Source organism: Capsella rubella, unplaced genomic scaffold, assembly GCF_000375325.1.
Source record: "Capsella rubella cultivar Monte Gargano unplaced genomic scaffold, Caprub1_0 scaffold_1, whole genome shotgun sequence".
NCBI lineage: Eukaryota > Viridiplantae > Streptophyta > Magnoliopsida > Brassicales > Brassicaceae > Capsella > Capsella rubella.
In genome coordinates this window covers 17168377-17180772 of record NW_006238923.1, presented here as the reverse complement: position 1 = coordinate 17180772, position 12396 = coordinate 17168377, and the positions used below count along the sequence as shown (strand labels likewise).

Genomic DNA, 12396 nt, shown 5'->3' with positions numbered 1-12396 from the left:
AACTATCCTTGACAAATATGATATATAAGTTTTGGATAACCGGTTGAAATAAAAAAAAATTGGTAGTTATATTTAATTCTTAAAATCTCAAAATATTGAACAAAATTCAACTTTGAGACGTATAAATCTCTACTTTTGGACGATTATATGAAATTTTACATATATTAAAATTATATTTAGTTACATGTAAATGGTGTTATTTATTAAAAAAATATATAAACTTATAGGAATGGATACGAGACGGGAACATATAATTCGAAACAAACATTATCTGAATTATTTCACATAAAAAAAAAACATGATTAGATATAATTGTTATGAGACACGGTAATAAAGTTAAATTTCAAATATAAAACTACGAGTACGATACGAGGTCATGTAATTTAGATTGCTAAATTTAATTTCCACTTTCCTATTTATTTCAAATATTTAGACATGAAATGACAGGTACAAGAAGATAATGTATACTTCGGATAACAAAACTACGATAAATCCATGTATTAAAAAAATAGAAATACCTAAATCTTTAGAAAACAAAAAGGCTAAAACGTGAATCTTTGAATTGAAGAAAGTAACGAGAAATAAAGATGAAAACTGAAAGATCAATAAAATTAAAAATCGAACAAGGATTGTCTATGCTAGGATTACAGACAGTGCATTGTGAATGAAAATGGTGGGAGCATGTGACTTAGATTGATAATTAGATTTTTATTAGTTTGATAAAAATAAATATTTAAACGAGGATTATGAGTATCCCGTCTAAATTTTTTGCCAAGTTTCTTATAATAAACATTGGCAAATGATTATGTTTTAAAAAGAAACGATTATGGAACAGAAATTTTATGACAGATAGAAGACGGGAAGGGACGGGACGGGTCGGGACGAGACGGAAAGGAACAGGACGGGTTTCCATTCTAAACTACACATAAAACAATTCAAACTAAAGCCAAACCCAAATCCGATTGAACATCTCTAAGCAAACAGTTAGAAATGTTTTGATTAGTTTAAAAAATAAACACGTAATATCACTTATCATTTTCATTTAAAAAATGTTAAAATTGTAATTTTAAAATTTTATCATGTAATACAATATATATATTTTACAACTGTATGTCTATATATAGTTTATCAAATAAACTCATATAACAAAATTTTACCGAAATAACATCTACTTAAAAAATCGTAATTTTGTAAAAATAACTCCGCACGTACGTGCGGGTCCATCACTAGTAAAACTTCTAAAACAGTATTTGTTTAATTGAACTTAAGAAGAGCATTGTATCGTAAATTGGAATTTCCTTTCTTACCTTCCTTAAAAGTTTAATTGTCTAAATATTTAGACAGTTTATAAACTAATTCAAAAAATAATAATTAGTGTAATTACTTTATGGTAATAGATAGAAAACATGTTTAAAAAGCCGTTTAAAAGCTTAATTAGTCTAAGCGGTCTGCTATTTCGTAAATCTTTGTATTCCGCATATCAGTGGAATCTCAATCCACCGGAACAACAAAATTGAAATTGCCAAAATTAATTCTTTCAAAGAAAATCTTATCTTTCGTGAATTCATATGTCTCTTGTTTCTCGATTGTGTATATTTTCGACATAAGATTAGGGTTTCGTAAAATTTTAATATTATATATATATATATATAGATATATATTATGGTTTAAATAAGATTAAATTTAAGAATATAGATTACTAAATGATACAAATATTAATATTAGTATGTAAAAAACATATAAATTTTGTTAGAAGTTGAAATTTTTTTATTTTGTTGACTGGTATATTTTTGTAAATATGAAAAACATAAGTATTGTCGAAAATATACAAGAAACTTGTTGTATAACCCTAATAGTTTCTTCTTCGTTTGTTAACCTTTACTCCTTTAGGCCGCCGAAGTTTTATGTTCTTCGTGATTCCTCTGTTCGTTTGAAAACCCTAATTTGTACCTTTCAATTAAGAAGAATACTTGAATTGACAAGTGCTTTGGGCATATCATTGTACGCTTCCAAATCAGAATTGTAAGCTTCCTCCACAATTAAGATTACGCTGCGATTGCAAGCGATTCCGATTCTGCTTCTGCTTCTGATTCCGATTCCGATTGGTTTGGTGACATATGATTTTGTTGCAGAACTGAGTTGCTTTAACACAGCAGCCCGTAGAGGTTGCATCTCGAAATGGGTGCTCCTAAGCAGAAATGGACACAAGAAGAAGAATCAGCTTTAAAGTCTGGCGTTATAAAGCATGGACCTGGTAAATGGCGCACAATTCTCAAAGATCCTGAATTTAGCGGAGTCTTGTACCTGCGTTCCAACGTAGATCTCAAGGTCATGATTGTTTCTTTATCCTGATGTGTATTGTTTTTGTGATTTATGTATGAATCCTTTTTTCTGATTTTGGTTTGTAATTGGGACAGGACAAATGGAGAAACATGAGTGTCATGGCCAATGGCTGGGGATCGCGTGAAAAATCTAGGTTAGCTGTTAAAAGGACGCTCTCTCTTCCTAAACAGGAAGACAACTCTCTTGCCCTAACCACTTCTTTGCAAAGTGATGAAGAAATGGTGGATGCCAAGCATTTTTCAACTACTGGCTCCTCTGCACTGCAAGTTCCTTCTACTCCTGCTCCAAGGCGACCTAATGTAAGGTTAGATATATATATGTCTGTTTGTTTCTTGTATTGAAGAAGGGGAGATGCGTTGTTGTATTCCTGCTCCATCTTATTGATGTGGCTTTAATATTTTGATTTGATGATTAGGGTTTAAGTGTGTAAAATTCCTACTTATGTAGATGTTTCTATCATTTGACGCTATTGGCACATAAATTGTAACTTTTTAAACGTTGCAGGTTGGATAACCTTATAATGGAAGCAATAGCTACCTTGAAGGAGCCTGGTGGCTGTAATAAAACAACAATTGGTGCCTACATCGAGGTATTCTTTTTTCAGTTCTTGCATCTTTTTTTTTCCATAGACTGTATTGTTAATTTGTTGCCTGCCCTTAGTGGGTTGAACTGTCGTGAACTAGCCTTTGTGAAGTCATTCTGGATGATAACCAAAATAGAATGTATTCTTGAAAATAAGCAGTGCATGGGGTCAGTGTTACTGAAAAGCAATCGGTGAAAACTTTATCTTCACCACTCCTGAATAGAAGAATGGCTAGGACTATTTCCTGTAATTACTAGTTTTATTGTGGTGGCATCTACTTATGTCTAGGTATTTATTGGAATATCATAAGAATAGATTTTTGTATTTATTTCAGAAACATGTTAAGGATATAACTTTTTCAAGTCTAATTATTTGAGTAAAGCATGTGAAAATTAAACTCTGCATGAACCTTGCTGATTTAAGGATTCCTTTTTTATGTTACTTGAAAAAGGCTGATTTAGAGGATTAACTGATACCGTGTTTCTCTAACTCGCTTGTATAGGATCAATATCATGCTCCACTAGACTTCAAACGGTTGTTGTCTACCAAGCTAAAGTACTTGACAGCTTGCGGTAAACTTGTGAAGGTAAAGTCTGATACATTCATTATCGCATTTGACTGCAAGTATCATGTGCATATATTTTTGGCCTTTTAAATAGCATGTATGACTTTTTGTTTTTGTCTTTTGAATAGTAGTATGATTGCGTTATGGTTGTTACTAGGACAGAGACATATGCATCTTTCACTGTAACCTGCGAGGTTTAATTGATCCAGGTTTCCCTTTTACAGGTTAAGCGCAAGTATAGAATCCCAAACTCCACTCCATTGTATTCCCACAAGAGAAAAAATCTGGGAATATTTTCAGGAAGACAGAGGACGTCTGGTTTGCCTTCACCCAAAACAGACAGAGATGAAACGACTTTTCAGACAAGGTCACAGATTGAAGCAGAGTTAGCCAGAATGAAGAGTATGAATGTACATGAGGCGGCAGCTGTTGCAGCACAGGCAGTTGCAGAGGCAGAAGCTGCCATGGCAGAGGCTGAGGAAGCTGCAAAAGAAGCAGAGGTAGCTGAAGCGGAAGCAGAAGCAGCCCAAGCTTTCGCTGAAGAAGCTTCAAAGACATTGAAAGGAAGAAACAACTGCAAAGTGGTAAAAAATAACACGTTCTTTTATTGCAACACTTGAAATCTGTGACAGAGAAAGACTTTGCAAATGTTAAAATCGTTGTATTGCAAATGTGATTCTACAGATGATCCGTGCTTGAGATGATGGTAAGCGTAAGAAGAAGAGAAGAAAAGAGAAAGAGTAGAGAGAGGCCTAGTGTTTGTGTTGATGATATACTCCTCTAAAGAAGTCTATTTAGTATTAAGCAATCAGTATGTATGTGTCTGTTACTTACTTTCTCCACTACTTACTTTTGTATCCCTTTGTTTGCATTTGTAAACTCTTCGAATTTTCAATCAAGTTTTAGGAATCTCCATGTACATATCAGAGAATCTTTTCCTAGTCCATTTATATTTTTGCTCTTACATCCATTTTGGATTACAACTTGGTGGGTTCTAACTTCTACCCCAATAAAAAAGACCAGAGAAGAGATTAGAGGGAAAAGTAAATGGACTTTACTCAAAAATCAAAACCAAAGGAACACAATCTCAGATTCTAAAGCCATTGTAATGTCACTTCACTTCACTTTACAGCCAAAAAATAAGATTTTAAAACTCACTTTAAAGTATCTTCTTTGGGTACCATAGCAACAATTCCCACACACATGTCGAGTTACCATGATCGTTCCATTATTCCTGACTATACCGGAGGATTTGGGTATACTTTGGGCTTTGGTTTCACTTCGATTTCATTAACACTTCGAACAAAGATTGCGTCTGGTTCATGCCTGCAAAAGCACAACACTCAGTATCGGTTAAAAGTGAGATCAATCCAAAATCAAAAAAAAAAATATCTCTAGATGTTATCCATAAGTCTAAAGGTCCACGGATTGAATGTTTCTCTATGCCTGATGAGATCTAATAATATAGCATCAAACTCAAACTATAATTCCTTCTGGTCAAGAATCTGAAGGCAAGGTATTCAAAAACTTTTGAGGGTTTTAGAACGGAAAAGATGAAAGAATGCAATTCTTACGGTTTGTCACCCTCTTCAAACGTGTAACTAGAAGCAACAGCCAGTAATCCACCATCTCGGCTGAATGAAAGCGCCGCAATACTTGTTGGATACTTAGAGTACTACAAACAAAAAGGAGCAAATTAATGCTGTGTCTCACTTACCAACAGAACATTGAAAGATACAGATATCAAAAGCTCTTGTGATTGCTAAACCTGATATAGCCTTTTCTTGTTGTTACCATCCCAAATGTTGACGAAACCATCACAACCTCCGGAAGCAAAAGTACCATAGCTACATTTCAAAAACCCTCAGGTTATTAGAAGCGATAAAGTTGAGCGGTACAAATAACTTATGAGTTTCAGATTTTCCCCATAGGTTCCAAATATTTAGAGTATCCCAGAACATACTTCTACAGAATTTATTCTCAAATAAACAGATAGTATTCACAATACTCTGAACTATCCCTCAACATCCATATATTCTCCACTGGATTATCATCTTCACCAGTCAAACTAACAAGTTCTTCTCTTTATCTAGTAAAATATAACTTTAGGCCCACTTCTGTGAACAACTAGTCAAGACTTGTAGCAATCAAAATGCTGGCAGGAAACAATCGGGTTTCTGTCGGGATAAGACTTACATCGGATGGAAAGCAATCGCATTTACAGGGTAGACAATGTCCCTTCCATCCTCTGATTTCCGGTGACATTTGAAAGCATATCTGACATGTTCAAAAACAGTGTATGAGATTAAAAAAATGTAAGATGAATATGATTATCTACCAGAAAAAAAAGCTCAGGAAATAAACAAGAACTCAAAGACTACCATAGTTCGTCAAAAAGAGGTAAGAGGAAACACATTAGAGACATACTTTTTAGCTTGAGCAGCCTCTGATAGATCAAAGAACTCCATTGAAACCCTCCCTTCAACAGAGCTAAGGGCATATCCTGCAAAGTATAATTGAAATCAAAAGTGTGGAAGAGGAAACTGAGGCTACTGAGTATACTTGGACCAGAATAAAAGCAACTTTTACTGTTGATAAAAATCATTGAATGCGAAATATCAGCAATTTTACCTGATCCATTGGGATAACAACGCACACATCTTGTCTGGTATTTAAGAGAGGACTCTCTTCTTTGCTCAGGTTGGGACATGTTTCTGAGATCATAAATGTTGACATGTCTTCCAGCTGTTGCCACTACCAAACGATTCCCAACTAGAGAAAGAGAGTTCACACGCTCAGGTTGCTGATATGTACCAATCTGTGTACGCTCCAGCCCACTTGCACCTCTAGGATCCCAACATTTAATCGTTCTATCCCAACTTCCAGAGATCACTTGCCCTATAACGTCATATAAACAAATTGTTAAGTAATAAGATGAGATGATTAGAAGACCAACTTGCTAAAAAACTGATGTCTGAGTTCCAAATAAAGTTGCAACAGTGAAGAAAATATATGCCCTCAACACAAATGCACTAAAATAACCACTCTTAACAAATTTCATTTAACTAAAACATCTAACAGTATGAATTTCTCTAGCCATTAAAAGCATCTAAGTATCAACAAGGTAAGAGTTCACTTAATCATCAAGAACATCATAAACACTTTACCAACCTGCAGCATAAGAATACTCAACACATCGCACTGGTTTATCATGCGTCCCCAAAACGTCCTCTTTCCCAGCATTGAAGTCAATTCTGAGGCATAACAAGAGAAACCCAATTATTAAAAGAAAAATCCGCAAAACATTTCCTATGCAAGATTGTCCCTCCTACTGACTAAAATCTCAACTAAAATTGCCTCGAACCAAATTAAAATTAGGAAGAGAATAAATCAAACATACCGTCTGACTTTATAATCGGCACAAACACTGAAACCAGAAGAATCATCATGGAAGCAGCAATCGAGTACGGCTCCACCATGTTTGAACTCCCCTCTCAGCAAATCAGCGTTCGCATCATACAATCTTACACTCTGCGATCCAATAATAGAACTCAAAGCATCAGAAGATACAGATCAGACTTCAGAAGAGCAATAAGTGTAGTAAAGAGATTAGGGATTTTAATAACCTTATCCCATGAAGAGACTAGTAAATGATCACTGCTGTTCGAAAAACGGAGATTAGAAATCCCATCGGACGGCGGATTCGAGAGCTCACGCCCAATGGCCGGCACCAAAGTCATCCTGAAGAGCACGAATTTAGGGTTTATGCTAGAGAGAGAGAGAGGGAATGAGATTTGAAGAAGAAAATGATTGTTTGAATTCAAATTCTGCCCCTATTGAATTTGTGATCAATACAGTTTTATTGGGGCGTAAATTAGGCCCATGGACTTCAGCTACCTACCCAAATTAGGCCCATAAACAGCACTTGCGTTTGGCCCCCAACGGAACAATGAAAGATGGACTAAAAGTGATTAATTATTCTTGAAATTGGATGATGATGTGTTTGATCAGACCTAATGACATATGTCAGAATCAACCTAATCTGGCCACATCACGTCTACATAAACACGTCGGTCTAAAGTTTTTTGGCTTATCACGTACTAGTGTTATCTCACCACTACTACTTATTTCACTCACTAGTTTATTATATAGATATCTCCCAACGAATGGTAGAGAATTGGCCACGTGTCCACGTCCAAGGAACATGCCACTCCCAAACCTCTCCAACACCTACAAATAATCTTTGACACTCAACTTTTTCTTTTTTTTTTGGGAATTTAATGAAAAAACCCCTCAACATTGGTGAGATCAATTTTTAAACTCTCAACTATTTTTTTAGTAAATAAAATCCTGAAGTAAAAACATTAACAAATTTAACCTTCCATCTATAAAAAACCTAAACACCCGTAATAATTTCTTCTACGCAATCAACGTTTGTTTAACTGAAACAAAAAAAGACTAAGCATTAGTTTTTAAATACAAAAATTAACAACAAACCTTCTCTTAAGAACCTTCGTTTTCCATAAACGTTCACACGTCGAATATTAGATCACCAAAAAAAACTCTCAAATCGTGAAATCCTAAAACCTTAAAATTCCAAATGTTGAATGGTTAGTGAAAAAGAAACTAAAGTAGGTTTAATAGGCGATTGACACAGAGTTAATCGAGGGTGAGACGCATAATTAAATTTAATGATGGATGACATTAACTCATCGAATCTCCATTATGGAGTGAGGTATTGAGAGAACATATGTCTATTTCATCTGGTTTGAATTTTGTAAAATATTGTGGTAAGTCAAATTTTTTTGTTTGTTGTTGTAAATATGTTTCAGAATAAGCATTTTGCATAAAATATGAGAAAATTTTATATTTTCCATCAGGAATTGCAGAATACTATAATCGAAAAATTGTGTTGTGATCGTAATATGTTTAAAAATATGCCTAGTGGTTTTCGTTTTACTGTTCCGCTAGAGTATACGAAATTGTTAACAGTATAAATGTATGCTTTTATAGACGGAGGGTTAAATTTGTTAATGTTTTTTAGTTCAGGGTTTTATCTACTAAAAAAATAGTTGAGGGTTTAAAAATGGATCCGGCCAATGTTGAGGGTTTTCTTCTTTAAATTCCCTTCTTTTTTTAATATTATTGTTAATGAATTGAAAATTGATAGATATTTTTCTTTTTATCAATATAATGAGTATTTAAGATTTATTTCCACCTAGGATAATATATATTAATGATTGAGAAAATATGATATATTTATTAAGAACAAGATAAACCAATTAAACGTGTACGCGTCTGATTTAATGCTTGTCCCACACGGCTTGTAACTCACACATTAGTCCAGTCCAAGGGGAAAAAAAAGTTTTTTTTGGCATTGAATAGCATTTAACCTAATAGTGTTTTTTTTATATATAATTAGGGTTAAGTGTCGTCTTCTCTCAAAGTCTCACACTAAATGGAAATTTAAAAACAAATTTTACTTTTTTTTTTTCTATTGACTGGGATTATGCACTAAAAATTAAAGATTAGGTTAACGTAGAGAATATCCCAAGATTATATTTTCCTTTTCTTTTACTAACTCAGTTTAATTTTCCATATTCTCTCACAATTGTTAATCTCAAAATTACATAACACTGAACAGTTTTACCGACTTAAAAACTTAAATATATATGTGAGTGTGTGTTAACAAGAAGCACCAAAAACACAACTTTGATTTACCTTTTTTCTTTGTGTTGATCAGTTTCTTAGGGATTAAGAGAAAGCCGTCTGAAACGTATCGGAGAAGTTATGGATCAAAAAGCGTTGGACCAGTGTCCGCCGTTGACAAAGCTCGCCGCTCTGAAACACAAATTCTTACAACAAGACGATTTGAGGAGTTACGAACGACCAAAGCGAAAGATTTCTTCTCCTCCTCGTGATGATGATCCTTCTTCGAAACGCCTACGCATAAAATTCCGGCGAGGGAGAGAAGACGGCGAGTGTGAAAACGACACCGTTCTCGATGAGTCTCCTCCTCCTAGGTTAAAAAGTAGTGAACCTTCTATACGGCAGCGTTCTACTGGTGACGAAGATCATCAAGAAAACGAGTTTACAAGCGATGCAGTTTTCTATAAGCCTTGGTTGGATCACTTGCGATTGAAACGGCTGCGTTTGGGTGACGGTGAAGATCCTCCTTCTTCTTCTTCTTCTCCGTCTGTCGATGATATCGCTGCTCTCACTCTCATCCAGTTTTCCCGTGATAAACGCCAAACGAAACCACAAACGCTTATACCACAACCGCAAACGCCAACGCTTATCCCACAACCGCAAACGCAAAGGCTTAAGCCACAACCGCAAACGCTTAAGCCACAATCGCAACCGCAACCGCATACTGAAACTGAAACAACTGAGCCGCAGGGAACGACGTGTGATTTGTTCGAGTGTAGCGTCTGTGGAAAAGGGTTTACTTCGTATCAAGCTTTAGGTGGTCACAAGGCCAGCCACAGGGTTAAGCCGCCGCAACCGCTAGTTGAAAACGCTGGAGAAAAAACTCGGGAAAAGTTGTTGGCTCCGTCTGGGAAAATCCACAAGTGTTCTATATGTCATGTTTTGTTTCCGACGGGACAAGCACTAGGTGGACACAAACGCCGTCACTACGAAGGCGTTCTCGGCGGTCACAAACACGAGGTTGTCCTCAAGTTGAGTCCCAATCAAGAACAGAGTCTAAGTGTTAGTGACAACGTTGTCAACGGTCTCAATCAGGAAGAGGTTGTTCCAAGCAGTGACAAGTGTAGTCTCAGTGATGCGAGTACTGGAAAAAAATGGCTTGATCTAGAGCTGAGTCTCAGGAAAAGTGAGGGAGTTGTTGACGCTGATCACAGACCTAGTCAGGAGGAGGTTGCTGTTGAGGAAAACAAGTGGAGTCCTAGTAGTAATGGGAGTGGAGTAACAAATGTGTCGGATCCAGAGCAGAGCCAAAGGAGATTGATAGATCTTAATATCCCACTGTCGCCGGAGTCTGATGAATCTGGAAGCGGAGAGGTCGAGGAAGTTGAAAGCACAGCCAAGTAGCCTTAACAAGATTGTTTTTTTCGATACTAATATGATTAAGGGTCTTTTTGTTTTTGATTGCACACTATGTATATCCCATTCATTCGGTTATTAAACAAATATATATTAGTGGTGTTTACTAACTTTAAGAGTGTGTTTTGAGTTTGCTATACTTATCTACGAGAACAAACAAAAAAACAGAAAAAGTAGTTTATTTAATTGGGACATTGGCCCTAAAACTTAAAAACAGAGCACTGTGTTGTTACGCCAGTAAGACAAGTATGTAGTTGAAGAAAAAAGATGTCAGTTCAGAGAAAAGAAGAAAACATAAAATCAAATATGGACTTTTTACATTTTCTTAACATTGAATATTAATTAATTGCCTTTTATTTAGTTTAGGAATATATACACTACTCGAGTAAAGAATACACTAGCCGACTTTAAAACTTGTACATATATATATGAGTGATCCGTGCACAGTACCAAATCTATATAATAACTCACTTGGGGTTTGTTTCCAAGACTCTCAAGTTTTCGTAGGCAACAAGGAAAAAAGAAAGAAGGGTTTGATCTGATAGAGAGATAATTGGAAGGAAGAGGTATGGCTCTGTTAACGCAATTGAAACATATTCTGACGAAGGTGAATCAAGTTTCGCCGTCGATGCCTGTGTCCGTTCTGAAGAAACAATTAGAATTTGCGATGCAAGATTACGAAGATGGGTTACAGGTCGACGACAATGTTGTCATTCAGAATCTTTTGGAAAAGATTGAACGTAATTTTTCGACAACTTGTGATCAAGATACTTACTCGGAACGATTCATTAAAGCGCTGGAACAGATCCGGCGCGAAGAAGATGACGCTGCTTTGGTTGAGACTGGTTACGAAAGTAGCCAACATTCACAAGGAGTTGACGAAGATTCTTTCTCACAACACAGATTCTTGGAAGGACTAGGACAAAAAGAAGAAGAAGGGTTTGGTTACGGCGCCGTTTCGACTAAGACGGGGTTGGAGAGTAGTGTGCAGTCTCAACGACAGCGTTCTGGTGATGATGGAGATTGTTTCTCGGAACAGAGTTCATCATTCGTAGAAACTAACGGACGAGGAGAAAAAAAACTAGGCGGGTATGCTGAGAACGACGCTTTCATTGAGCTTTTGTTGGAAAATATTGTGCAATCAAGACTACAGCAAAGGCTTTCTTCTTCTGATGATGATGTTAAAGCTCCTTCTTCTTCTTCTTCTTCTTCTCTGTCTGAAGTTGAAATCGCAACTCGTTCTCACAAAAAGGAACCTCAAAAACAACCGAAACCAAAACCGCAGATGCTGCCGAAGTCTGATGCCTACAAGTGCAGTGTCTGTGGAAAAGAGTTTACTTCATTCCAAGCTTTAGGTGGTCACAAGGCTACTAGCCACAGGGTTAAGCCGCTTCTTAATGACTCTGGAGAAAAAACAGGGCCAAAGACGTTGGCACCGTCCGGTAAAATCCACCAGTGTTCTGTATGTCATAAATTGTTTCCGACGGGACCATCTCTTGGTGGACACAAACGCCTTCACTACCAAGGAGACAAGTTGAGTCCTAGTGGTAATGCGGATGTTGCAACAAATGTATCTGACCCGAAGCAGAGCCTAGAGGGACTGGTAGATGTTAATGAAGTGCCGTCGCGGGGGGATTTAGTGGAGGTTAAAAGTGCAAAGATTAAATTTTTCAACTTTATTTGAACTGTTTAGCAGTTCTAGATTGGAGTTTTCTGTTTCTTCAATAATATTCTAGACTATGTTACTTAATGTGTTATCTCATACCCCTGATGTGGGACAGTTTAGATCTTTTACAAAAGTGTTATACAAACTTTTGGAGGTTCACCAAAAGTAAAATGA

At 36.1% G+C, this 12396-nt stretch overlaps 3 protein-coding genes across 3 annotated transcripts; 2 read left to right on the top strand and 1 right to left on the bottom strand.

The window, feature by feature from the left end:
* Window positions 1-1862: 1862 nt before the first annotated feature.
* On the top strand, window positions 1863-4424 carry LOC17899468 (telomere repeat-binding factor 1). The gene is made up of 7 exons (XM_006303187.2): window positions 1863-2022; window positions 2133-2328; window positions 2418-2647; window positions 2848-2932; window positions 3429-3512; window positions 3716-4075; window positions 4176-4424. The coding sequence occupies exons 2-7, from the start codon at window positions 2179-2181 to the stop codon at window positions 4188-4190; spliced, it is 924 nt and encodes a 307-aa protein (XP_006303249.1). The 5' UTR covers window positions 1863-2022; window positions 2133-2178; the 3' UTR covers window positions 4191-4424.
* Window positions 4425-4522: 98 nt separating this feature from the next.
* LOC17898599 (mitotic checkpoint protein BUB3.2) lies at window positions 4523-7266 on the bottom strand. Its single transcript, XM_023789964.1, has 9 exons — window positions 7118-7266; window positions 6892-7022; window positions 6663-6745; window positions 6123-6389; window positions 5919-5994; window positions 5688-5768; window positions 5260-5338; window positions 5066-5166; window positions 4523-4817 (listed from the first exon to the last, which is right to left on the bottom strand). The coding sequence occupies exons 1-9, from the start codon at window positions 7229-7231 to the stop codon at window positions 4730-4732; spliced, it is 1020 nt and encodes a 339-aa protein (XP_023645732.1). The 5' UTR covers window positions 7232-7266; the 3' UTR covers window positions 4523-4729.
* A 1773-nt stretch (window positions 7267-9039) lies between these two features.
* Window positions 9040-12306, top strand: LOC17900837. Its single transcript, XM_023788767.1, has 3 exons — window positions 9040-10543; window positions 10795-10802; window positions 11117-12306. The coding sequence occupies exons 1-3, from the start codon at window positions 9282-9284 to the stop codon at window positions 12238-12240; spliced, it is 2394 nt and encodes a 797-aa protein (XP_023644535.1). The 5' UTR covers window positions 9040-9281; the 3' UTR covers window positions 12241-12306.
* Window positions 12307-12396: the final 90 nt, after the last annotated feature.

Coding starts and splice junctions, on each gene's coding strand:
- LOC17899468 (XM_006303187.2), top strand. CDS start 2,179: ATGGGTGCTCCTAAGCAGAAATGGACACAAGAAGAAGAATCAGCTTTA. Junction 2,329..2,417: donor GTTCCAACGTAGATCTCAAG/GTCATGATTGTT, acceptor TAATTGGGACAG/GACAAATGGAGAAACATGAG. Junction 2,648..2,847: donor CCAAGGCGACCTAATGTAAG/GTTAGATATATA, acceptor TAAACGTTGCAG/GTTGGATAACCTTATAATGG.
- LOC17898599 (XM_023789964.1), bottom strand. CDS start 7,231: ATGACTTTGGTGCCGGCCATTGGGCGTGAGCTCTCGAATCCGCCGTCC. Junction 6,390..6,662: donor TGAGTATTCTTATGCTGCAG/GTTGGTAAAGTG, acceptor ATGACGTTATAG/GGCAAGTGATCTCTGGAAGT. Junction 4,818..5,065: donor TTTGAAGAGGGTGACAAACC/GTAAGAATTGCA, acceptor GTGCTTTTGCAG/GCATGAACCAGACGCAATCT.
- LOC17900837 (XM_023788767.1), top strand. CDS start 9,282: ATGGATCAAAAAGCGTTGGACCAGTGTCCGCCGTTGACAAAGCTCGCC.